Source organism: Schistocerca serialis, chromosome 7 (genome assembly GCF_023864345.2).
Source record: "Schistocerca serialis cubense isolate TAMUIC-IGC-003099 chromosome 7, iqSchSeri2.2, whole genome shotgun sequence".
NCBI lineage: Eukaryota > Metazoa > Arthropoda > Insecta > Orthoptera > Acrididae > Schistocerca > Schistocerca serialis.
The window spans coordinates 226,860,271-226,888,034 of NC_064644.1; the positions used below are offsets into that span (position 1 = coordinate 226,860,271).

The following is a 27,764-nucleotide window of genomic DNA, read 5'->3' on the forward strand; positions in this document are numbered from 1 at the left end:
GTAAAAGGGCCTTTGAAATTTAGTGTGTTAAGTTCAGCTGCATGCTGTGCCACAGGGTGGTCTACTTTGCTTTTGGTCACAGTTTGGTGGTGGCAATTCATCCTGGTGGACCTGGTTGGTAGTCATACCAATATAAAATGCTGTGCAATAATTGCAGCACAGTACTGTGAAAATGGGAAAAAAAAAATACTGTGTCACATCCCAAACGTGGGTTTTGTTTGAGGTTGGGTGCTGTGGTTTATAGTCAAGGATTAGCTGGTTGGCCTTTATGAGAGGGAGACCTTTGAACTAGCTAAGAAGTTACAATCTCTGGTGTGAGGGTAGAAAACCTGGAAGGTAATTGAAGTAACTCTCCACAAGTGTTAAATAATCTGTGGTTTATTCAGAAACACAATGAATGAATCCTAACTGCTCTGGCTGAGATGCTTCCAGTGAGCTACCAAGTCTGATACAGAGACAGTGAATGACAACCACCGTTATACCATCTACTGCGTATATGCCCATCAGCTCCTGTTACTAACTCTGCAACAAACTCTGGCTCTGCCAGCTGCACCTCAGATTAGACTAGCCTCAACTTCTCTCTAGCTCTGTCCTCAGCATGTCTCGTTGCCGAGTTTTGTTCAGTTGTCCCCTTCAACCCTGCTAGCTATTGCCATGATTTACTGTCAAGGGCTACTTGCCTCCTTATTGGCTGTAGCGATTCTTCAGAGGATAAGTGGAGGGGTAGAGATGCCCTCTCAATATGGTCACACAGTGTCCTAAGCCCTAACTTTTAGCTCATTCTCAAATGCAGCTGCTCACCAGCCTGGTGTCGGCCAGCCCATTTCTGGGTCTGTGGCTCCTCTTGCCACACCTAAGTACCTTAATGTTGACTTCATTGTTATTTGTTCTAACAATGAAATTCAGACACCGTTCCCGCCAGCAGAATTAGCATTACTATTTAGAATAATATAAATTATGAGTCTTTATTCACCTTTGATAAAATACACGGCAGATTTTACATTGTTTTGCTTCTTTTACATTAACACACTGATAATTGACATTAAGACCTTAGTAATTAATCGTTGACATTTCATAATTCACACTTGTTTTGCTTGGATACATTTATTTCAGTTGTTTTCATCTTAACATCTGTTTCTGAATGATACTGACTCATCTTGGTTCTTTGCATACCTTTCATAAATCACTACATCTTCAGTCTCTCCAGTAAGCTGTCTCCGAGCCAAACTGATTTCGGAATACTGGTTCACAATAGTGTTCCTTACGCAAATCTTTCCACAACAGTCAGTGACCCCAAAATATCCCTTACAACATGTTACTGTAACTAGGATGCTTAATGTCACTATTACATATGTAGTGACTTAATAATATGTAACGTATGTGGAGTATTTCAAACCATCCTCCTGTATGTTGGCCATTTGCTAGACCTCGCCCAGTTGTTTGCCTGTGATTTTTAAATTGTCCAATTGTATTACTAATGTTGTAAAGGTAAATCTAACACTGACCTGTTTTTTCTTTACTTCATTGACAACACAATTAAATTCTAAATTTATTTCTGGTGTGGTATCATTTTTTTGTTATGTTATTGTGGATCACTATCTGTTTGTATGAATACTCTTGTTCCGCACCCTTTGCATTTGTTATAAAAGCTTATTTTACCTACGCCTTTTGGACTCACCTATCAGCAACAATTCTTTTTCTGGCTATATGAACACATACTACCCTTTGATTTCCAGTGGAAGTACTCTATACAAGTTAAAATTGTTGTTATCTATCAGTGGGATGTTGATACATATACTAATACACTACCAGAAATGAAAACATCAGAGTCAATTACTCTTAACCTGAGGATTCAGCTTTACATCTTTTAGCTCACCCTGTATTAAACTTAAGTATTTTACAATTTGGACAGAGTTGATAATGTGAGGCTGTAGTATGCCCTTTTGTGCATTCATAATGGCGTTGATCATCTACTTGAATTCTTCCTCGATTGGGGCAAATACTGCTGACTACTGTAATGTTTTTGTTACAAAGGAAACTACTAGTGTGTCTCTGCAACTTTGTACCACTACTTTACCTTATCTATCTGCCTTTTGAAATCTTTGTTATGGAATTCAGGTAACAAATATCCAAGGAATGGTGTATATCTCTACTTGTAGTTCGTTATCATTCATAGTAAAACCCTGAAGAAGTTGGAAACTGTGTTACTTTAAAGTCATTTGGTGCATATTCTGACACAGATTTGTTGTTGCTATCACTATGAGGAGCTGAACAATTTTTTGCTAGAGTGCCATAGCAGAAATTTAAAAGAATTATTTCAGTGTGTTTGCTTGTACCTTTGAACATAGTCATAAAGATTAAAAGAAACAGAGTATCAACCTTTACTACTTCATATAGCTCTCGCCATGGTGAACCTAGTTTTCCAGATTAACTACGTCTTACCAATTCATCGTGGTGTAACACTTTGTTTCCTATCACACTGTTCCTTGCTAGCTTTCTTATGTTTTGCTGTTGATTCTCTTGCTATTCTGTGGGCCTCCTGAATTCTCACTTGTATCCTATTACATATGATTCATAATCTTAACTTACCTGCATTGATTCCTGTAGCTGTATTTCCTGTACAATTGTAAAATTTTGGCCTTAGGCCATTTTCAAGTATTTTATGTATGATTTTTCAGTAACAGATCACCTAGTTAGAGGTGTTCACACTATTTTAGGAGCATGTCATGCTCCTAAAACTGGCACCCTGCCTTTTCTCCAGGCGTGCCAGGTCCTTTTGTAACAATCCTTAGCATAATGACTCTGGCACTTACACCTGAAGCACGCTACGTCTTTTACTCTTATGCATGGGATGCCACAATTGCCTGGTAGGTTGCATTGTGGACATCTCCATTCCTGTAAACCTCCATTGGTTTCTCTCTGCTTTGGTGTGACCCTGTTTGTCACATCTGTAACAAAAGTTAGTGAACTCTTTACCAGTCATTACCTGTACTCTGCGCTCTGGCTTATTGTTTCGAGCCCTTTACCATCTCCCTTCTACGGTTAAACTTTACCCTTGGGGTCAGCCCCTGCTCTTTCATTGATAATACGCAGCACTTTGCTCTTGCATCTCTGCGACTTCACACTATTGTTTGAATTCTATCATTACTTAGGCCCTGAATGAAACAAGCTCTTGTCAATGAATCTACCATCTCTGACACCTTCACATTCTCCCGACTTGTAATCCGACTTATGGCTTCCCTAAAATCTCTTTGGATTTTATCAATTCTGCTTGCCTGTAAGATTGGCTCACCTTGTCCTTGTGTTGCCTGAAATATTTTGCACGCATAGTAGTCTATAGTGCATTTACTCGCATAATTCTCCTCTTGAACACACTTTACTTCTTCCCATGTACCCTTTCTTTCATGGACTTGCAGTCTTGACGTGGCCTGACCGATTATCTTAGCTTTTACAAATTCCAGTAACATTTCATGTTCCTCTGGCTTACCCAGTCCAAAGGCTGCCTCCACATTCTCGATTAACTCCCTAAGGTCTCATTCGTTCCCTTGTAACACTTTTGAAATGATACACAAAACTGACATTCTATCACTACCAAAGGACAAAGAAGCTTCATTAGTTCAGGACATTTTAACAATGTTAGCACTCTAAAGATACAAATATAATTTTGGTGCGTTATTTGGTGCTTGCACGCTGCCCGTGTGTCTGCACTGTTGCAGTGTGTCAGCCACTGTCCTAACCCCATCGCTCGCTTCGGCTGCAGCTGCTGCTGATTAACAATGTAATTCAGACTTGGCTTTGCTCATGGATATAACAATTATTAGCTATTAGACTAAGTTCTTTGTCAGACATAGACCAATGGTCAGACCTTAGTACCTATAAACAACAGTGGTGGTGAGAGAGAGAGAGAGAGAGAGAGAGAGAGAGAGAGAGAGAGAGAGAGAGAGAGAACTTAGTCCAATGGCTAATAATAGTTAGGTCCCCCCCCCCCCCCAAATGTGCCAGTCTGCCTAACAACACCACCTCTATGTAGAGGGTAGCTTTTGAATGTGCTACTTTAACACTTAGTGATGTTTTAATTAGACATCACAAGTCTTTATGGTCATATCTTTTTTATTTTGTCACAGTAATGACTGCCGCAACTGCCAGATGGCGCTGTGGATGAAGACTATTTCTCGAACAACACCAAGGGATCCAACCCCCCCCCCCACACACACACACACACACACACACACACACACACACACACACACACACACACACACACACACACACACACACACACACACACACACACACACACACACACACAGAGAGAGAGAGAGAGAGAGAGAGAGAGAGAGAGAGAGAGAGAGAGAGAGAGAGAGAGAGAGAGATGTATCTCCTTACTGAGATACACAGGATGCTTGCAGAATAAACAGCATGGTCTCCTCTACAGTTATTGCAAAGGGGTGATGGAGGAGTGGTTCTTTGCTGTCTCCATCATGTGCAACTCTGTCTTAAGTTACACATTTATATGGATGACACATTTCACTGGAACATTGACACCAGTAGCAACATGTTGATGTTTTGGATTCAGCATCTAGGGTCTTAGCTCAGGACCTCATGGCCCACCTTGCTCTTCAATGAGAGCTCCGCATGATTGATTGTAAGAAACCGGATAAGGGATATTTTGTTATCTGCCTCCTTCGCAACTGCATGGGCTAGTTTTACCCCTTGATCAGGAAGATAACATTGGATGTCCTCTCAGTCACACCATGGAGGAGCTAGGGAGTAATATCAACATGTGAGTAATTTAATGTGTGATGTACTTCTAAACACGATTAGGGTATCAATGAAAAACTGTAGCATTCAACAGTTTTTGGACCTGAAAGGCAAGAATATGACTTCACTGGGTCAGCAATGGTGACCATTCTTTTCGGAATGGCAAACAAACTTACTGTAACAAAACTCTGACTTCCTTCTATCTCTAACATTACTAGCGTGGAGAATTTGTTAGACAGAGGTTGAGTTTACAGGTTCGAACCAGCATTTCCAGTGGTACTACCTGCGTATCTTCTAAGGGTTCCCATCACAGGGATACTAACCAGTCACCCCTAATGGCAAGGGCATGGGGAAGGGGGAGCAATGCCAGTACTAGCTGGCCACCCAGTAGGTGCACTTTCTCACTAGATGTGAGCCGTAGGGGGAGGTGGTGGCAATAGTAGGAAGACAAAAGTGGCAAATTGGTCACACTTCTAGTACTTTCAAAAAATAATCTCACAGTGTTTATTGTACTATACTAAAAGTGCAGTTATGGGTAATGTGACATTTCTTAGCAATGACAAACACTATCAGAGCCGCTCAGTGCAGGCCAGCAATGGCTCCACACCATGTTAGCCTGATGAACAGTCACTATTTGCTTTCTTCAATATAAAGGGCCACAATTTGTGCAGAATTGTTCTCCCAAATTCAAATACATATGAAATGATTGTGTACATACAACAGTGGCTGGAGCAAAAAAATGCTGTAGAAAGAGGAAACTCTTGTGCGATACAACCAGCCTGCCTTTTATGACTGTTTCTATTTCTATCAAATGATTGCTATTCATCACTTAGAGGAGGCACTGAGTTGGAGAAAGCCAATTTGAAGGGGAAAAAAAAGCTAAACATTTAATGTTTCAGACAAAACGTTCTCCTTCCAAAAACTTAGATGTTTAGCAGCCTTTCTCGTTGTGACTGACTGTGACTCAACACTCTTCAGCAGTCTCTCCTTTTCATTTTGATGTTATCCTGTACCGAACTTTCCATTGCTTGATTTTATTTCAGTGTTAAGTTATGACTATTTTGCTTATCAGGAAACATGCACACAGACAAACAATAGTTTTTCATATATATGCAACTGCTTCAAGAGACTTCATGCAAGAAATTGAATATGCAAGGGAGCAGTGAGATCATAATTGTTTGTGCACGCCACTGTGATTATTGTTTAATCACTAAATTCTGTTTCTTCAATTGACTGTCAATTACACTTCCTTGTTGGCAAATTGCCTGTTGGCGTATGTCTCGGGTTCTTTGGCTGAAGTTTGCTGATGTTTCACCTGCTTGATTGAGGGGTGTGCCAACATACAAGAAAAGTATCCAACAATACGTTTACGTTTACTCCCATTTATGCAGAAAAGAAAACACGACGTAAAACGAGGAGGTACTAAATTCAACAAGCTATCTCAAATTGACACCAAAAAATTTAAGGGTCCCTGGATGTGCCAAGAACAAGTGACAGTACATACACTGACTGCAACAATGTGTGATTACTATTGCCATTTCATATTTATCTGAAAACTTTTCATTCTTTGCAAATGGGAAGTAGGCTAAGAATTTTAAAATGAAACATAGAATGCTTCAGAGAAAGTGGCGAAAATTACACATTTGTGTACAGCACAATATACTGCGACATTCTGCAATGAGTTGCTGCCGTACATGTTCTCGTGTATGCAGGAAGTTGGAAACGAATTTGGATTGAGGGCTGCTAAAGAAATTGAATGTTAGGAATTGGAACACAGAAATATGGTTGCACCTGCTCAAAGTAAGAAAAATCAGTGAAAGACCTGTAATGAAACTGTACATCAAAGAACATGATTTTTTTGTTACTTACTGATTCATGGAGTAGTCACATGGGCAACAAAATATGTGAGGTACGTGCCAGACAAGCTATGTACGGTGAAAATTATTCCTCAGCAACTGTGCTTCAAAGAGACATAGCCAAAGTTCCTTGGCATGATGTAACTGTAAACATGAAAGTTTTTGCCAGAACCTGTAATGACAGCATTGCTGACCATGTGAAGATAAAACTGACAGGAAGATGCAATGAACTGGATTATTACCCTTGGTCATCAAAAAACAAAGTTTTGAAAATGATTGTCACCAAGATTTTTTTTTTTTTAAACCTACTCAAGAAATAAATCTCTGCAAAGTATGCATGGATAAAAATACAAGAAGGGTTTTACTAAATGGATTAAAGTGTGGCCATTTTAAAAATAAAACTGGGTTAAGACAAGGAGATGCTGCTGACAGTTTCATTAACAGATATCTTACGTCTATACAGGGAAAAAGGAGAGGGTGATATATATGTTGATTTGCCAAAGTCTTTATTTGCATTTTCACAAACATGGTATGTGCGGTAGGCTATGACGTCACGGTCGACGAAGCTTTCAAGTCCTGATACATTGGGTACACCTGTACCACCTCGTACAATTGCGACAGTTAGCCACCCATTACCATGCGAAAATGTATCATTCAGATCAATACTGAAGTTCAGTCTACATCCACAAAAGACAGCGGATCTATCTAGTAGTGAATGTGCAGCGACAGATTTTATAGTATTCTTCTTCTTGTCAGCAGCAGATGTTGTCATTTCCACGTCTTCAATTGTTTTGTAGATTGTCTGTCTTGCACGACGACGATATCTTCTGTAGGGCATCTTGGCAGCGTTCAATGCAGTTGCCTGTGCAGCAGCAGCAGCAGCAGCAGCAGCGCGAATGATCCGCTCCGCGGGCAGCGCTCGCTTTTATAGCCGTGCACTGGCGCGGCCCCAGATAAGGGACTTAGAATATTTCACAGTGCCAGCCGCGTGTTATTCCGTACGGGCGCACTAGCACTACTAGGTGCGCCCGCACGATGTTTGCCTGAATATGTCTTTGGCGGCTGGCGCGCTGCCAAGATGGCCTTGAGCCGCCTTATCGGCGGGGTCAAAGGTCACGCACTCCGAGGGCTGATGTAACACGCTGTTGCATACTCTATGTCCACGGATTCTAGATGTACCCTTGCCAGTGCGCGGCTATAAAAGCGAGCGCTGCCCGCGGAGCGGATCATTCGCGCTGCTGCTGCTGCACAGGCAACTGCATTGAACGCTGCCAAGATGCCCTACAGAAGATGTCGTCATGCAAGACAGACAATCTACAAAACAATTGAAGACGTGGCCATTTTAAAAATAAAACTGGGTTAAGACAAGGAGATGCTTTGTGTTCTCTTCTCTTCAATATAGCTTTAGAAAAAGTTGTGAGGTCCAGGAAAGCAAAATTAATAAGTTAGCATATGCAGATGACATAGTGCTCATTGGAAACAGTAAAATAGAGATTAGGCAATTATTTGTGGAGCTTGCAATAGAACCATCAAGACTTGGCCTGAAAGTAAATGATGACAAAACACATGATAGTTCAAAGATGTAGAGATCAATGGGATAACCAATCACATCTAATAGTTGGTGAGCACAAATTCGAGCCTGTTGAACAGTTCAAATTTCTGGGATCAATGATATATGAACACAATCAGAGGCAGGTAGAAATAAAAGACATTGCAAAATGCTAACCAAGCCTATTATGCAATATAAAATCTCTTATGGTCCAAACTGTTGACTAGTAATACTAAAATAAAGTTATGTAATACAATCATCAGACTAGTTCTAATATGTGGAGCAGAAACATGGAGGAGCCCAACGAAAACACAACACCACCATTTCACAGGTGTCTGAGAATAAAGTTTACAGAAAAATCTTTGGTCCATATTATGACAATGAATCACAATGCTGGAAAAAAGGCAACATAGAAATCCATGAGCTGTCACAAACGGTAGTAAACCATTATGTTTACTACCAACGGCAGTAAACATAATAAATGCTAGAAGACTGCAATGGGCTGGACGTTTGATGAGGATTAAAGAAGACCAAATTGTGTTAAGAATATTCAGGGAGAAGTCATATGGCAAAAGACCAAGGGGGAGACCCAGGAATACTTGGCGCAATGAAATAGATTGCATATGTGAACGATTGGGAATAAATAACTGGCAACAGGAGCAGCATGGGAGCTTAGAGTCCCTTACAAGACTACTACTACTACTCCAAAAATATTGGTCAAAGAATATACTGTGCAAAAATGAAGTAAAGCTTTTGAGTATCCAATATTTTTCGGACATTTCTATACAAACAACAGCAAACAGTATAAAAATTTCACCATTAGCTGATCCGCCGATCAGCAAATTTCAGGGTGGGTATTGTTCTGGTTAGAAAATGTGCATTGATATAACTATGGTGTCATTTAGGGGAAGGCTGGGGTTTCACCAGTATATTCTGGGGATACATCATAAATACGGTCTCAAGCTAGTCAAACCGCGTGTTCATGGAGGCTGTACCTGGCATGTGAAGTATACTGGAAAGGAGATTCCCCTGCAGGTCATGACATGTCCTCCAGTGTAGTGATGGATCCATTGTTCAATGCCGTACACACTGTACATTGACAATTACTATACAATTGTCACCTTAGCCCATAAGTTGAACAAAAAATACATTCAGCCCACCTTATTGGTATATTGAGGAATAACACAGACAGTACAGTCCAATGACTATAGTTAAAGGAAAGGTCAAGAAAAATGAAATATTATGACACAAATGTTGTCATAGGCAAATGGAAGGGCAAGAGAGATGTCATGTCTCTGACCACAAATGATGTTCCAGAAGTGCTAGCAACCATCTCGAGAAAAGGAGCAACCACAATATTAGAATATAATTGTATAAAATCCTTCATAGACATGTTGTATCAGATACTATCGTATGTCTCTTCTTTACAAAGCAAAGTGAACTGGTACTGCAAGATTGCATTTGAGCTGCTTACAAATACAGCAATTGTCAATGCTCATGCTACCTAAAAGCAAGTAATTGACAAAAATGTACTCTTAACTGAATTTCAAGAGAAAGTTGCACTTGCACTGATAAACATTGGAAACCGAAAGATGCACCAAGAGCAACAGGTGCACAACATGTAAGGGTTGACCAAATGGAAAGGTCATGTGCTTGGACTGTTCACACATATAAGGTAAAGCAAACAACTTATTAATCAATTCAAATATGTTGTTAAATCCACTGTGAATTTGTAAACCAACCTGTCGAGTTTCTTCCAAAAAATAAGTCATTCTTCTGAAAGGGGTCTTAAAGGTTGTGCATAATTCCATAACACGTGCCCTAGCAGATATAGTGAAGAAATTAACTTCACAGGCCATGTGGCTAACAATTATAACACACAGAAAATGGCTTTGGTCTGGTATATAACCTTGGGTAATTCAGATCCTATAGCAAAAATGTTAAATAATAATTGAATATAATATACTTTCTTTGATGCAGAAGAAAAGGTTACTTTTATTTAGCTTTGTGTTAATAACTAGAATTTCATGTTATAACTTTTCTATGTTTCTGTGTGTATATACAAAAACAGTGCTAACTTTCTTTTATGTCATAGGGCTGTACACAGTTATGTCTCACATGTATCGGTCTCGATTGCGCAAGCTCGGGCCAAAAAAGTGGAGATCAAAACTACAGTGAATACGAAGCATCAAACACGAGAACGGTGATGGTGGCAAACGGTTATGTGAAAGTTGGAAGGGATACTGTGGTGGTGTAATATTGGACCTGTGATCATTTTCAGTGCTAGTCATTTTGTACATCAAACTATTGTAAGCAACCAATGATTAAAAATAAAACTGTCATTTCACATTGTAGAAATTACACAAGTGTAACTTCCCTGAATTCATAAATTTCTCAATTTGTTGTATAAGGCAGCTAACAGGTAAGTATCACATTCATTTCTTTTATCAAAATTGTTGAACTAGCTGGAAAGGCAGACTAAGTATAGAGTGCTGTTGACAACAGGATACTAGATTACATGCAACTGCAGAATGGACAGTAGTGGGAATGTAAATCAGTCTTGTCCCTTTCTGAGTAACTACGAGGTCTATTCAGAAAGTAGGAAACATTTTGGCATTAAAGAAAACTAAGTAAAAGAAACACATTGAGGCACTTATCCTAGCGGTGGACAAGCTTTGAAAGGCCTTCGTCATAAAATTCTGCCGCCTCAGATTTCAGCCACTTAGTCACGCCCGACTGGAGTTCCGTGTCGTCATCAAAGCACTGCGTTGCAAGCCAGTTCTTGGAGAAACATGTGGAAGTCACATGGTGCAAGATCGGGGCTGTAGGGCAGATGAGGGAAAATTTCCCATTTGAATGGATTAAGGAGTTCCTTAGTGTGGTCGGACATTGCCACACAAAAGCAAAATTTTGAACTACTCTTCTAAGGCTGTGCAAAGTTTGACAGAATTTATGGTTGCTCCACATTCAAGAAAATCAATAAGAAGTACACCTTGCCTATCCTAAAACAATGTCTCCATCAATTTCCTTGCTGACAAGGTTTGCAAACATTTTCTTGGTATTTGGGGGAACCTTGTGTGCCCCCACTTCATAGACTGTTATTTTGTCTCGCAATTGACGTGTTTCACCCAAGTCTCATTGACGGTTACAACCGTAATGAATCACTATGTTTGTGGTAGGCCTCCAGAAATGTCAACATTGCCCCCATTCGCTGTTCCTTATGGCGCTCTAAACATTTTGGGCACCCATTGAACACAAAATTTTTTGGTAGCCTAGCTTTTGAGTGACAATTTCAAACAAAAAAAGTCCGTGAAACTTGGGGAAAAGATTGCAAAAGTTCTGTTATTGTGGAGCAACGGTTTTCATGAATTGTTTTGTAGTGCCCCCAGAATTTTACAAAAGTCTGAAGTCACTTGTGTTCCAGCCGCTTTGAACACGCGTTATTTTGTAGTGGGTTGTAGCATAATAGATACACACTGCCACAGAACGATATTTGTGCAGGCTAACTGCGAAAGAAGAGCAAAATCGGGCCAACAAGTGACGCGGTCGGATTATTATTAATACTTACTTGGTATCGAGCAGACTGGCATATATATATTAGTATTGTATCGTTGAGAAAAAATGTTATTGAATTCAGTCATGTGTTGATGCCCTAAGAAAGTGTGGGCTTACTGTTTAATGTGGCAGTGAAATGGTGTATTGAATTTTGAATATAGAATATGTTAACAGCAACTGAATTTTGAGAGTGTCTTTATTTGGACTAGATAACAGGATTTTGGAATAGTAGATGAATTTTCACCGTCTTCAAAATATAGAATCTTCGGAGAAGAGTTTGATGCAAGCAGAAGACGCCAGAGCTGCGGGGAAGCTGAGCCTGTATCCGGCATTCAAGTAAGTTCACACTGATAGTCCAAGGAGTGCGGCTCTTAAGTTTTAGAGAAGATACAATGGGGCACTGCAGTTTCATCAACTTTAGCGACAAGATCGTCTGTCACAATGCTCGGGCGTCCACTCTTCTCTTCATCATGAACGTTGGTTCACCCATTTTTAAACCGAATACACCATTTCTGTTTGATTGCAGTGCACATTTCAAACTCGATCATTGAAAAAACCAGATGTGCAGAGATGTCCCCGCTGTCACAGATGGATGCTGACTGAGCTGCTGAGCATGCACATACCAAAATATATGCGATTGGTGCGCGCCTAGTGGCATCAGGCGGAAACGTTCCCTACTTTCTGAATAGTCCTCGTACCTTTCATATTCAGCTAAGGTTGTTGAGAAAAACCACGGAAAATCTACATGTTTATGGTTTCATCTCTGTTACTTAAACATTTTCTTCATAACATAACTAGTTCTGGTTTTTTAAACCATTATCTAGTGTATAGTTGTATGAAAAAAACACAAAAGTGTGAATGCACATTAGCAGAAAGATAACTAGAAAATGGTGCTAAGTCAATAAAAATGGCAGCACATTAATACCGTGTGCCTCTGTTCATTTTTGTTTAACCACCACCACCACCACCACCACAAAAAAAGGAACTAATAAAAATAAACAAGAACATAATTATGAACCCCTTAACATAATAATTTTTCTATCTACATCTACACTTATACTCCGCAAGCCACCCAACGGTGTGTGGCGGAGGGCACTTTACGTGCCACTGTCATTACCTTCCTTTCCTGTTCCAGTCGCGTATGGTTCGCGGGAAGAACAACTGTCGGAAAGCCTCCGTGCGCGCTCGAATCTCTCTAATTTTACATTCGTGACCTCCTCTGGTGGTATAAGTAGGGGGAAGCAATATATTCGATACCTCATCCAGAAACACGCCCTCTCGAAACTTGGACAGCAAGCTACACCGCGATGCAGAGCGCCTCTCTTGCAGAGTCTGCCACTTGAGTTTGCTAAACATCTCCATAATTCGATCACGCTTACCAAATAACCCTGTGACGAAACATGCCGCTCTTCCTTGAATCTTTATCTCCTCCGTCAACCCGACCTGGTAACGATCCAACACTGATTAGCAATACTCAAGTATATGTCGAACAAGTGTTTTGTAAGCCATCTCCTTTGTTGATGGACTACATTTTCTGGAAGGACTCTCCCAATAAATATCAACCTGGCACCTGCCTTACCAACAATTAATTTTATATGATCATTCCACTTCAAATCGTTCCGTACGCATACTCCCAGATATTTTACATAAGTAACTGCTACCAGTGTTTGCTCCACTATCATATAATCATACAATAAAGGATCCTTCTTTCTATATATTCGCGATACATTACATTTGTTTATGTTAAGGGTCAGTTGCCACTCCCTGCACCAAGTGCCTATCCGCTGCAGATCTTCCTGCATTTCGCTGCAATTTTCTAATGCTGCAACTTCTCTGTATACTACAGCATCATCCGCGAAAAGCTGCATGGAACTTCTGACACTATCTACTAGGTCATTTATATATATTGTGAAAAGCAATGGTCCCATAACACTCCCCTGTGGCACACCAGAGGTTACTTTAACGTCTGTAGACGTCTCTCCATTCATAACAACAGGCTGTGTTCTGTTTGCTAAAAACTCTTCAATCTAGCCACACAGCTGGTCTGATATTCCGTAGGCTCTTACTTTGTTTATCAGGCGACAGTGCGGAACTGTATCGAACATCTTCCGGAAGTCAAGGAAAATGGCATCTACCTGGGAGCCTGCATCTAATATTTTCTGGGTCTCATGAACAAATAAAGTGAGTTGGGTATCACACGATCGGTGTTTCCGGAAAAAATTTGCAAATTATGTTCCAAAAATATTTATTTTTTTTTATTAATGAAAAAATCCTATCATGAATGACATTACATACACCGAAGTGCAAAGAAAATTATACAGACACATGTATTCAAATACAAAGATATGTAAACACGCAGAATACAGCGCTGCAGTCGACAAAACCTATGTAAGACAAGTGTCTGGCACAGTTGTTAGATCAGTTAATGCTACTACAATGGTGGGTTATCAAGATTTGAGTGAATTTGAATGTGGTGTTATAGTCGCTGCATCTCCGAGGTAGCGATAAAGTGGGGATTTTCCCATGCAAACTTTTTACGAGAGTACCGTGAATATCAAGAATCCAGTGAAACATCAAGTCTCTGACGTCGCTGCGGCCAAAAAAAGATCCTGCAAGAACGGGACCAACGACGACTGAAGAGTATCGTTCAATGTGATAAAAGTGCACCGGCCGGCGTGGCCGAGCGGTTCTAGGTGCTACAGTCTGGAACCGCGTGACAGGTACGGTCGCAGGTTCATATGAACATAAATCTTGGAGGAAATGGCTGGAGCACCCAGAATGTATTTACCCCATACCACTGGCATCACTTGTCACTCAACTGACAAACTGTCATAACTTTTAATGTCTAATGAAGTAACATCACATTCTCCTTCACTCTCTGAGCTGTTAAATTCAGTGTCAAACTCAGGATCACTCCAGTCATTTTTTTTTTTTTTTTTTTTTTTTTTTTTTTTTTTTTTTTTTTTTAAGCACTGCCTTAACAACACAGGAGAGAGAGACAAAGTGTGTGTTTTGTTGTCCAGTATCCAAAAATGCACACAGTAAAGACGATAGCTAATGGCAACAACATCAACCGAATTAAGACAGCCAGGCTACAAATGTAGGGCACATGCTCTCTAGTGACCAAACATTGAACTATCAGTGCTGAAACAGACAGAAGTAAGAGTTTTATTTCTCCGTAGGTCTGTCCTTAAGTTTCCCGAGTATACTCGGGATTTTAAGTTTCTGTCAAAATAATAAAAATGTGACGACTCAGGGTTTTATGTTAGGGGCTTAAAAAGGGATGGTATACCAAAGTGGGAAATTTAAAAATGTCACTTAATATACTGTCAATATATACTAATCAGCCAAAACATTAAGACCATCTGCATAATAGCTGGTATGTCCACCTTTGGCACAGATAACAGCAGCATCGCATCATGACTTGGAAGCAATGAGGCCTAGGTAGGTTGCTGGAGGGAGTTAGCGCCACATCTGCACAAACAAGTCATCTAATTCCCGTAAATTCCAGGGAGGGGACCGATGAGCTCTGACGCCACATTTAATCACATACCAGATGTGTTCGATTGGGCAGATCTGGCAAGTTGTGGGTGGGGCCAGCACAGCAGTTGTAACTCACCACTGTGTTCCTCGAATCACTCCATCGCACTCCTGGCCTTGCGAGATGGTCATTATCTTGTTGAAAAATGCCACTGCTGTCAGGAAACACAATTGTTCATGAAGGGGTGTACGTGGTTTGCAAGCAGTGCATGATACTCCTTGGTTGTCTTTGTGTCTTGCATGCGTTCCACAGGATTAAAGTCTGATGTTAGTTCCGCCAGTTCACTGCCTGTCCTGTTTTATCAATCTGCTCAGCCTATGACATCAGCCATCTGTAATGAGGAGTGGCTGCCCAACTCCATAATGCCTGGATGTGGTTTCGCCTTGGTTTCATCAAATGTTAATGACACTCACCACAGCACTCCTCAAACACCGGACAAGTCATGCAGTTTCCAAAATGCTCATGCCAGGCCTCCAGGCCATCACAATCTGCCCTCAATCAAATTCAGACAGATCGTGTGCCTTCTTCATTCTACGCACAGGCAGCACACTCACTAATACTTCATGCAACATGCATGTGTCTGGCTTTTAGACATTCCTCACCAGGTGACGCTGCTGTCACCTGCACAGGTTTATATCGATAGCAGGTTGATGGTCATAATGTTCTGGCTGATCAGTGTTCCTGTCAGTGCGGAAACTACAAATAGAATTTTTACTTTGCTTTTGATTTGCATTAAGCAGAATACCAGTAAAATTATCTTGATACCTTCTGTCTGTCTGTAAGTGTACCTGACTGATTTTTACAATGATAAAATTTCAATTTCTTCTAGAACATGAATTGTTATATGCTGTTTTTCATGTGTGCATATGTCTTGTCTGCTAAAAAATAAATTATAGTGCTAAAATAATGATGGAAGTATTATGTACATTTTATAAGAGAGAGTGAAGAAATTACTGTCCCACAAACATGAACTAATACAAGTGCAGTTTGAAAAGTTCTCAGAATGGAATCAAAAGAAAGCATTAACCTCAATGGACCTACTATAGTTTTCAATGTAGTCTCCCTGTAGACGATGTACTTGGTCCAGCAGTGTTCCGAACCCTTGATCCCATCACAAAAATTGGATTCCTCCAGGGCTGCAAAATACCTATCAACTTTGGTTTTCAGTTCTTTATTTAAAGATAATCGCCATCCACCGAGGAAAATTTTGAGCTTGAGGAAGAGATAGTAGTCTGATTAGCCACATCAGATCAAGAAGGTGGGTGTAGCAACAATTCCTATCTGAGTTTATGTATTTTTGCCATAGCGATGGGGTGCACTGTCTTGATGAGAGATGACTTCCTTTCTTGCCAAACCTGGCCTTTTTTCACATATATTTTACTGTAGTTGGTCCAGGAGGTTAGTGTAGTTCTGTCCCGTAACTGTTTGGCCAACGGCAGTAGAATCCTTTTCTCATCCCAGAAAATTGATGCCATGACCTTTCCAGCCAACCGTAGTGCTTTGCTTCTTTGATCTCTGTGGTATATTAGTGGACCCAAGTTTCATCTGTGGTCACAAACTGAATCAAAAACTGTTGCGGGTTGTTCTGAGAGTGGATCAAACATCGTTTGGACATTTCCATTATGAAATGTTTCTAATTCAGCATTAAGTTGTGGCATCCATCAAGCAGATAAATTTTTAATATCCAATTCCACTGTTAAAATGTGATATTCCCATTCAGATGACATCCTTACAGTTTCAGTAATTCCTCCCACTGTAAGTAAGAGATTCTCCATGACTATTTTATGCACTTTTGCAATAGTTTCTGGGTTAATGGCACATCTTTGGTGACAACTATGTGGGTCATCATTTACACTGTCCCTATCAAATTTAAAACTCATTTGTCGACTTGTCAACAGTAACCAGTAACCAAATCAGATTAGAGCAGGAGCAGAGTCCCCCCAGTATGTTCTGAAAACTGGTATGAATTCCCTTCACTTTCATACTTTTCTTTATGAAGTACTTAATTAGTGCTCAAATCTCGAATTTCCTGTCTTCACAAATCATCACATCGGAAAAACAATGACAACAAACAACAGTGATGTCTGCCCCACAGATCTGTATGCAGAGAACTGGCATGTCACATGATTATTCGTAAAGGGTGACCTATTATTATGTGGGAATCTCATAGCACTAGTGCTGAAATGTGGTGAGGATTCTGCGAACTTTATAAACTATCCTCGTATTATAAAATTTCTGTGACACTATTCTACTTTTACTGTTATATCAAGCAGAGTAACTTTTTATTTAAGAAGCCAGTAACCAAATCAGATTAAAGATTATCTATTATTCCTGAATAAAGAAGGCAGATCGTATTATTTCCATACCACAGAACAACTACACATCCACTGAAGAATTTGGAGAATTATTTACGACAATACTGTCACCAACTAAGTTATACTTTTTGAGATTCCTAGCTTTGTATTTCAAGAAACACAAAATGCTGTGGGAAACAGTTTAGGAGCAGGGAAAGAAAACTAGATTCAAGATCTGATTTGTGTGTTCAAACTGACATTGCATTCAAATATAAAGAAGTTTTTTTATATCAAGGTTCACTACTGGGTTTGTGACTGCTCTTCATAAATTTACTTTGGACATGTTGTAAATTAACAAAAAGCAAACAATGGGAGACATCACATTCAAATTTACTCCCGTAAGTAACTAAGTTAGAGATGTCTGCTGTTATGGAGGTAGTTCTTATGTCATAACATTGAATAGAATGTTTAGTATGTCACATGACTGGGACGTCTCTTCAAGTACTGACCATCGGTGTAACAGTTGAGTGCAAGGTGAGCAAGAACTGTGACACCAGAGCATTTGATTGCAGCGAGATTTAAACGGTGAAAAAATCAATAACCACCAACCAGTAGCGTACCTCAGCTCACCACTTGTCCAGGCTGTAGACATTAGCACGGACACAGGAACACTATCTGCCATTATACTAATCATTCATTACAAATGATCACAATGACTGACAAATCACAGTACATATTTCGAAAACCGTAAGAGGCTATGCATAATTTAGGTTATGTTTTTATGGCATGAAAATGGCTCCTGATCTCACTGCCATCATCAGTCACTAATGAACAGTACAGGCAGGAACCTCACTGTCTTATGAGATGCATCCAGTGGCTCACCTACAGTCAACCTGTACCTTTAAGAAGACATCCCAACCCCTAATTGTTTCCAGACTGTGTCATAATGATTCAAGGGACATTCGCTGAACATGATAGTGCTCATTAGGTTTGCAGATAATCTTAGCTCTATACTGCTGAATACATTTAGAGGCCTTGGACCAGTTCCCAACAAATCACAATGAGTTGATTTTGGTAAATGGGTGCCCACATATCAGGGTGGCTTCCAGGCACTCTGGTGTTTCATGGAGTGTGTGGTATACCACTACTGGCTTTGTGTGTTTTTGAGTGTATTGTCCCAGATGTACAACACTAGTTTATATTATATTTACTCTTGTCTTGACTCCCTTTATCTTTGTCTTTTGTTTTTCAGGCATTTTTCTTTTTTTATCTTTTAATGGCCATCTCTCGCATTAGATCATTCCTCAAAACTATACTTCTGTTTTCACTTTCATGCAATAATGTCTGTTGCTTTCTTATTTCAATACAAATTAATGTGCTTCAGCTATTCTTATTCACCCTTTGTCAGGAGTTATGGTGTCATCTGTAAGTTGGCAAAATAGGGTAAGAGAATTGAATAATCTACTGAGAACTTATATTTCGAAAAACAATTTTGATTAGAACACTTACATCGTCAGTTAAATGAAACAATGGTACGAACTGGATAGCTGCTACTCATAATAGAAGTGGTGGCGAGTGGCAGACAGGTTCATTGCAAATACTGCTAAACACACACGCGCGCGCGCACACACGCACACACACACACACACACACACACACACACACACAGAGGGGGAGGGAGGGAGGGAGAGAGAGAGAGAGAGAGAGAGAGAGAGAGAGAGAGAGAGAGAGAGAGAGAGAGAGAGACTGTCATCTCCTGGCACTAAGGCTTGACAATGACTATGACTGTGTATGTCCTGAGTAATGATCTCAGCTGGGGTGAGTAGTGAGGCCACAGAAGAGGTGCAGACCAGGGAGGGATAGCAAGATAGAAGTGGAGGAAGGTGCTAGTGCTGCCTGTGGGTGTATGTCAGGCTGTGGCAGGGACACAACAGTGTGGTGGTGGGTAAAATATCAAAAGGCAAAGGGGGCAGGAGAGAATAAGAAATTATTATGTAGTGTGCTGGTGTGAGCAGGGAAGGAGACAGAAGCAGATCGCACACAGGGATTGGCAGAGGTTGAGGGCTGGTGGTTACAGTAACAATGGATATGTCACAGGGAGAATTCCCACAATCACAATTCAGATAAGCTGGTGGTGAAGAAAAGAATCCAGATGGCACAAGCTGTGAATCAGTCATTGAAGTCAAGCATGCCCAGCAACTAGATGATCCAGTTGTCTCTTGGCCACAGTTTGCTAGAGGTCATGCCAGCGTATAGTGCTGCACACTGGTTGCAGCTAAGTTGGTGGATCACGTGGTCCTGACTTTGGTGGGGTAGGAGGCCCCTATGATGTGACTGGAGTAGATGGTGGTGTGGTAGTGGGTGGATGTGTGTGACAGATCTTGAATCTAGGTTTATTGCAGGGGTATGAGCTTGGGATAGACAAGGATACTGTGCATGGATGAGCAGCAGAATACCACTGCAGAAGGAATGGGAAGGATATTTCCCATTTCATTATGATGAAAGGTAGTCAGAACCTGGATGGAGAACGTGATTCAGTGGCTCCATTCCTGGGTTGTACCGAGTCACGAGATCGGTGCTCTTTGTGGCCACACAGTGGTTATGTGGGGGATAGTAAGTGACTGGGGAGACAGGGAATGGGAGATCTGTTTCTAGGCAGGGTAGGACTTTTTCCATCTGTAAGGCCCTTAGTGAGAGCCTTGGCATATTTGGAGAGGGACTGCTAGTCACTGCAGATGCAACGACCACAGGTGGTTAGGCTGTATGGTAGGGACTTCTTGTTGTGGGAATGGGCGGCAGCTGTCAAAGTGGCATTATTGTTGGTGGTAAGGAGGTCTGATGTGCACAGAGGCACTGATGTAGCCATCCTTCAAATGGAAGTCAGCATGGAGGGTATGTGAGGTAATGGGCTGAGGAGGGACCAAGTGAAGTGAATGGGGGAGAACATGTTGAGATATAGAAGAATGTGGATAGGGGGTCCTCACCCATGGTGATTTCATCAATGAATCCAAACCAGGTGAGGGGAAAGGGGATTCTGGATAGCTAGTATGGATTACTCTAGATGTACCATGAATAAAATGGTGCCATGCAGATGCCTGCAGCATCAACAATGATGAGCAGGGCACCGATAGGTAAAGGAACAGAAGGTAAGGAAAGTCAGTAGAGGACATGATTAGTGTCTTTTACACAGTAGGGTAGGTTACAGTCAAGAGGCTGACATCTGACAAAGAATTTTGTCCAATAGCTGAAACTATGTGGCAGTATTTTAAATGTGCCTGTCAGCCACTCAGTGCCTCCCTCATATGGTGAGTAGCAGTCAATCCATTTCCGATTGCTTTTACCTAAGTTAAACAGAGTCTACCAGACTATCCTTTGGGATCTCCTGGTAATTCAAACATGCAACGAAGTGACCAAACGAACGATTCCTTTGGGAACCATCCGACTAGAAGATTGGGACCATCAGTCCAGATCTGCCAGCTAAATATTGAGGGAATGAGTCGATCCAAATCTGAATATCTTTCAAAGTTTCTATTGGACAATAGCATCGATGTGGTACTCCTTCAGGAAACACATACTGACTCGCAGGAAGACTTACAAAGAAGAGGACGTATTCAAGGCTTCCAACAAATAGGCGCAACATATCATCACGCCTATGGCACCGCCACATATGCCCGATCCAATATTGAACATGCACACCTGCTGTCCACAAGCACAGAAAACAACAACCATGTTGTTGATATAAAAGTAGACAACATAAGACTTATAAATGTCTACAAACCACCAAACCAAATCTGGCCAAGTACTGTACTACCTGTACATGAACACCCAATGATATATGCCGGTGATTTTAATAGCCATCATGAAATGTGGCGATACACCCAAAATAATGAACATGGAGAAGCGTTGGTGGAATGGGCCGACGAGAACAATCTACATCTTATATTCGGTGCCAAGGAGAGGGGCACATACCACTCGGCCGCCTGGCGCAGGGACTACAATCCGGACCTCTGCTTTGTAACTACCGATAACGAGGGAAAACCAGTGCCTATACATAGAAGGGTTGCCACAGATTTCCCACACAGCCAGCATAGGCCTGTTATTTTAGACATCGGTGTCACTATACCCCTGATACGGTCCTTCCCTCGACCTAGATGGAATTTCCAAAAAAGCTGACTGGGAGAAGTATTCAGCGGACCTTGATAAGTGCATCCGGTTTATACCGTCACTACCTAAATACTACGATCGTTTCAGGAAAGCTATAATTACCACAGCTAAAAAACACATCTCTAGGGGGTTTCAAAAAGAATACATCCCAGGATGGGATGCAAAATGCCATCAGCTATATGAGGATTTTACTAGTAGTGGTGACCAAGAAATAGCTGATGACCTCCTCCACAATCTAGATTCCGCAAGAAGACAACGATGGACTGAAGCAACTGAAAGAATGAATTTCACTCAATCAAGTAGGAAGGCATGGAGTTTGTTAGGTAAACTCGGAGGTACAACAAGACCAGCCCAGAAAAATCCAACCATAACACCAGAGAAAATTGCAAATAACATTGTCGAAATGTCAAGAGCTCCGAGAGACAAACCACATACCAGGATGATTAAGCGCGAACTCAGAACACTAAAAAAGAATACTCCAAATATATCAGAGCTTTCCAGACCATTCACTGAGGATGATGTCATTACTGCCCTCAAGGATATGTAACCGGGCAAAGCCCCAGGTTTTGACAACATACATCCAGAATTTCTAACCTACGCTGGAAAGAACGTAGTCAAATGGTTGGCAAATTTCTTTTCGAACATTTTGACTACAAACCATCTCCCTAGAGAATTCAAAAAGGCAAGAATAATAGCTTTGCTGAAACCAGGGAAACCAGCAGACCAACCGCTAAGCTACAGACCAATAGCACTTCTTAGCTGTACATACAAACTTCTCAAACGACTTGTCCATAATCGAATTAGCGGCATTATTATGGAGAACTTACCTATAGAACAGGCAGGCTTCAGACCTGGCCGTAGTTGCTGTGACCAAGTTCTGGCATTAACATCCTACATAGAGGCTGGCTTTCAACAGAAATTGAAAACAAGTGCTGTATTTCTAGACTTAACATCTGCATATGATACTGTTTGGAGAGATGGAATAATTTACAAACTCTTAAGAGTGATTCCTTGCCAGATTCTAACATCCTTAATGAATAATATGCTGAGTAACAGAACCTTCCAGGTCACCCTAAACGGAAAGACAAGCAAAACAAAACTTATTAACAACGGGCTTCCGCAAGGCTCCGTATTGGTCCCTCTTCTGTTTAACCTCTATATAGCAGATCTCCCAAACACAAAGTCAAGAAAATTTTGCTATGCGGATGACATATCACTGGCTACCAGAGACAAGTATCTCTCCAATACAGAGGAAGTCCTTAATAATGACATTGAAATACTATACAATTATTTCAAGAAATGGAGACTCAAGCCAAACCCTAACAAAACTGAAGTATCTACATTCCATCTTAATAATAAAATGGCAAATAAACTTATTAACATAAAACTTGGATACACCAACCTCAAACATAATAAGTTTCCAAAGTACTTAGGTATAACATTGGATCGCACTCTTTCTTACCGAAAACATCTGGAGAACACCACTGCAAAAATTGGAACACGGAATAACATCATCCAAAAACTTTGCGGTACTACTTGGGGAGCTAACGCAAAAACATTACGCACCTCATCTATCGCCTTAGTGTTCTCTGTGGCTGAGTACTGCGCTCCAGTCTGGATTAATAGCTGTCACACCAAACTTATTGACAGGCAATTAAATAACACAATGAGGTTGATTTCTGGAACTGTTAAATCAACACCCACGTACTGGTTACCGGTGCTATGTAATATCCTGCCCCCGGACCTGTGTAGAAAAGCGGCCCTACTGCACGAATTCAGAAAGATTGAGACAAAACCAGAACTACCAATTAAAGAAGAATTCTCACAACTGCAACACACTCGATTGAAATCAAGAAAGCCACCCATACACACAGCTGAGCAGCTTCAAAATAATAACTATGACCATATGAAACAATGGAGACTAGATTGGAACCAAAAGACACATGACCAACTACAGACCTGGTTTGAGAGCTATAACTGCAACATCTCTGGAATGGAACTAACACGGAAAACATGGTCCGCATTAAATCGAATACGTACTGGACATGGCAGGTGTGCGGATTCACTACACAAATGGGGAAGAGCGATGTCACCAGAATGCGACTGCGGTGCCCCTAGACAGACGATACAACACATCCATGGTGAATGCTCCTTGCGAGCATATGCAGGGAACTGGTCCGACTTCCTGGAGGCATCCCAATCGGCGCTAGAATGGATCTCAAACCTCGATATAACCTTTTAACTGACCAAATGGTTCAAATGGCTCTGAGCACTATGGGACTTAACTTCTGAGGTCATCAGTCCCCTAGAACTTAGAACTAATTAAACCTAACTAACCTAAGGACATCACACACATCCAAGCCCGAGGCAGGATTCGAACCTGCGACTGTAGCGGTCGCGCGGTTCCAGACTGCAGCGCCTAGAACCGCTCGGCCACTCCGGCCGGCTTAACTGACCAATATAAACATAAATTATATTTATGATTGTTATAAGATTTTAATGTCTAACACTTGATGTATTAATGTTGCATGTATAGCCATACGCTAAATAAATAAAATAAATAACAGTCTTTTAACATATATGTTTAACTAGCCCATCCTATACAAATATTCATGTTGCGTTAGTGTAGGTTTTTACTCTGGCTAGTCTTTCCTTGTTTCCTTTAAACAAAGACATACTCTGAAACCACAGAACTTTTCTAAATGTTTACAACACATATACATGGCAATACAGCTATAATACAGATGAATTATTCAGGATTTTTTTTCCATAAATCACACTGAATTAATTGAAAAGATTCAATTGTTGGTAACTAATAATTAATAAATGTACCTTTTAATTTATTTCAAGTACTGTAAACATGGTCTCTCTCTCTCTCTCTCTCTCTCTCTCTCTCTCTCTCTCTAACTGTTTGACATTTGATTCAGTGTCCATGCCTGTTCTTTCAGCTTTCTCAACACATCAATATACTGATGAAGAATGGCATCATATTCTGTACCCTTTAGCATATTGTATTGGGTTGTTGTTGACTGTAGTTTCTGAAGTTCAGTTCTGAGTTCACTCAACTTCTCCTTCAAAAGAACTTCTAACAATTCAAGAGCCTCTATTTGTTGTGGTTCTTCAGAATAAAACGCCAGTGAAATCCTGCATTCAAGAATTCTGCAAAGAAAAGAGAACGAGGAGCATAATACCACTGCACCCATCTGGTGTGATCACAAAAAACTTATTTGTATTTAAGTTGAAATATGATTTTTATTCACAGATTGAGTAACTGACTTTCACGGTACGTGGAAACTTCAACCTTAGAATAGGAGGAAAGAAGATAAAGTTGAGGTCATTGCAGGGAGGGTGGAGATAAGTGTTTAACATCCCATCGACAATGAGGTCACTAGAGACCGAGCACAAGCTCAGATTAGGGAAGGAAATCGTCCATGCCCTTTCAAAGGAACCATACCGGCATTTGCCTGAAGGGATTTAGGGAAATCATAGAAAACCTAAATCAGGATGGCTGAACACAGGTTTGAACTGTCATCCTCCCAAATGTGAGTACAGTATGCGAACCTCGAACGGTGAGGTCATTACAGATAGATATGAAACAGATGTATAATCACTATCTCATTCCACATTACTTTCCTGATCAGCTAATGATACACAGTATCTCTCTAACATGTTACCAATAGCATACCATGTTATGAAATATTATTCTGTTATGAAAGACCATAATCTTTTATAGAGTAATTATTTGTGAGCAATCATGTATCTAGCAAAGGAGAAGTGTTCCTTTTGTATCAGAACCATCTCATAAGTTCTAAGTTCATATGTCTGCCTGTGGCTGTATATGTGTGTGTGTGTGTGTGTGTGTGTGTGTGAGAGCGCGTGCGCGCGTGCACGCGAATGTATACCTTTCCTTTTCCCCCCCTAAGGTAAGTCTTTCCGCTCCCAGGATTGGAATGACTCCTTACCCTCTCCCTTAAAACCCACATCCTTCCCTCTTTCCAGATGAAGCAACCTTGGGTTACGAAAGCTGAAATTTTTGTGTGTGTGTGTGTGTGTGTGTGTGTGTGTGTGTGTGTGTGTGTGTGTGTGTGTGTGTTTTCCGGGTGGCTCGCTTTCGTATGACCAAAAATATTCCCTACTTCCCAAAAATATTTTACTGGGTGCTAATACACATCCTTCGTCATTGCATCCATCACTCAAATCACCAATATACGCTACGCGGAAGTAATTGTAGCTATTTTGAAGCCAATATTTTCACTGAAGTTGAGCAAAATATTTGTTAGAAAGGTTTTGTGAAACCCAAGATTTATCTAAATTTGCTGTAAGTCCATTATTCTCAGCATGCAGTATGTGCTTGGTACACAAAAACCTCGTTCTTACTACTGCAATGTTCCTGTCTTGCGTTACAAATTTCGTCCACCATTACAGTTTCTGAATTAAAAACCAAGTGGGTGGAGAAGACAATGCATTGAAGTGACTGGCCAGAACAATCAATTTTATCACGGACATTACCCTGTATTTCTCTATCCATCGGATACTATCCTCTGTCATATTAAAGTAATACAATTCTACGTTCTACCATTTGTAAAAGTCATCAAATATCATAGATTTCTATGCTCTTCTTGGAGAATCAGAATAGTTGACCTTTTGTAAAAGTCATCAAATATCATAGATTTCTATGCTCTTCTTGGAGAATCAGAATAGTTGCTGGGACTGTTCTGATGTTACTGCACTGCTTATACACACAGTTGATACAGAAACACCACAATGTTTTGTAGTTTTATGAACTGCGTTACCCTTACTACAAAACAGCCAGTAAATCCTTCTATGAAACAAAGGAGTTAAATTTCGAATGTACAAGTAAACCGAATGCAGTAAGATTATATCCGAATGTAAAGACGTTCGATACAGGTTTTTAGGAAAAACCTTTGTTAACTAATGCAGAATTGACAATCTTATTTTAATTGATAGTTACTGTGAAGTAAACTAATCGCCACCACTTGTGATAAGTTTATCATATGTCTACTGTAAGGGAAAAACATTCGCAGTATGTCCTCTATAACTGAAATGAATAGACAAACATTTAAATCAAGTCAGCTTTTTACATAGACGGCACTTACCTAAACTGAAGGATCTTCTGGCTCAGTATCTTCAGATTCACTGTCGCTTGTTTCAGCCAGGTGTATCATCACAGAATCCACTGTGGTCTCTCTTAAACCCTGGTTCAAGAAATCAGTTTCTTGCAATGCTACTGTGTGTTTTACGCACCTCTCCCAGTCCTGCTGAGTAACATTGTCAGGAGCTTCGTGTGTTAGCTTCTCGACATCAGCAAGTTTGAAAGTAGTATTTCTTTTTGCTACTTCTCGTTTTACTTGGGCCCATATCAGTTCAATGGGATTATACTGGCAGTGATATGGTGGTAGACGTACCACTTGGTGTCCCATTTCGTTTGAAGTTGATCTAATTTGCAAGTCTTTTTGACACCTACGATTTATTCCTTAGACGGGAGTTCAACCTTCGTTTCATCGACTGAAAATGAAACATTCTTTCTCTTTAACCACTTCATAATATCTGCCATGCAACAATTTGAACGTGACAGCTTTTCTACCTGAATGGAGTGGTAGCTGACATTATCCATCACCATAATTGACCTTCTTCCAGCGCAGACAACAGTCGAATAAGCCAAATCTTAAAAACTTCTCCATTCATTTCTGAATGGTAATCAGATTGGCAAGAACTTTTCCCACCACGAAAAACAAGTTTGGCCTCTGGTATGAAGGTTTGGGTTGGGTTGGGTTGTTTGGAGGAAGAGACCAACAGTGAGGTCATCGGTCTCATCGGATTAGGGAAGGAAGTCGGCTGTGCTCTTTCAAAGGAACCATCCCAGCATTTGCCTCGAGCGATTTAGGGAAATCATGGAAAACCTAAATCAGGATGGCCGGACACGGGTTTGAACCTTCGTCCTTCCGAATGCGAGTCCAGTGTCCTAACCATTGCGCCACCTCGCTCGATCTGGTATGAAGCCGGTGGTTAATGAACCAGCGTCT

At 40.7% G+C, this 27,764-nt stretch overlaps 2 protein-coding genes across 10 annotated transcripts in view; one reads left to right on the forward strand and one right to left on the reverse strand.

The window, feature by feature from the left end:
- Positions 1 to 10,532, forward strand: part of LOC126412875 (very-long-chain (3R)-3-hydroxyacyl-CoA dehydratase) — a 162,715-nt gene extending 152,183 nt beyond the window's left edge. For all 6 annotated transcript variants that reach the window (XM_050082751.1, XM_050082750.1, XM_050082756.1 and 3 more), the window contains exon 11: positions 10,262 to 10,532. In XM_050082751.1, the coding sequence (XP_049938708.1) occupies positions 10,262 to 10,344 (83 nt within the window). In that variant the 3' untranslated portion in view covers positions 10,345 to 10,532. The remainder of the gene's footprint in view (positions 1 to 10,261) is intronic.
- A 13,754-nt stretch (positions 10,533 to 24,286) lies between these two features.
- Positions 24,287 to 27,764, reverse strand: part of LOC126412545 (uncharacterized) — a 119,411-nt gene continuing 115,933 nt past the window's right edge. For all 4 annotated transcript variants that reach the window (XM_050082190.1, XM_050082192.1, XM_050082191.1 and 1 more), the window contains one exon: positions 24,287 to 24,879. In XM_050082190.1, coding sequence (XP_049938147.1) covers positions 24,624 to 24,879 — 256 coding nt within the window. In that variant the 3' untranslated portion in view covers positions 24,287 to 24,623. The remainder of the gene's footprint in view (positions 24,880 to 27,764) is intronic.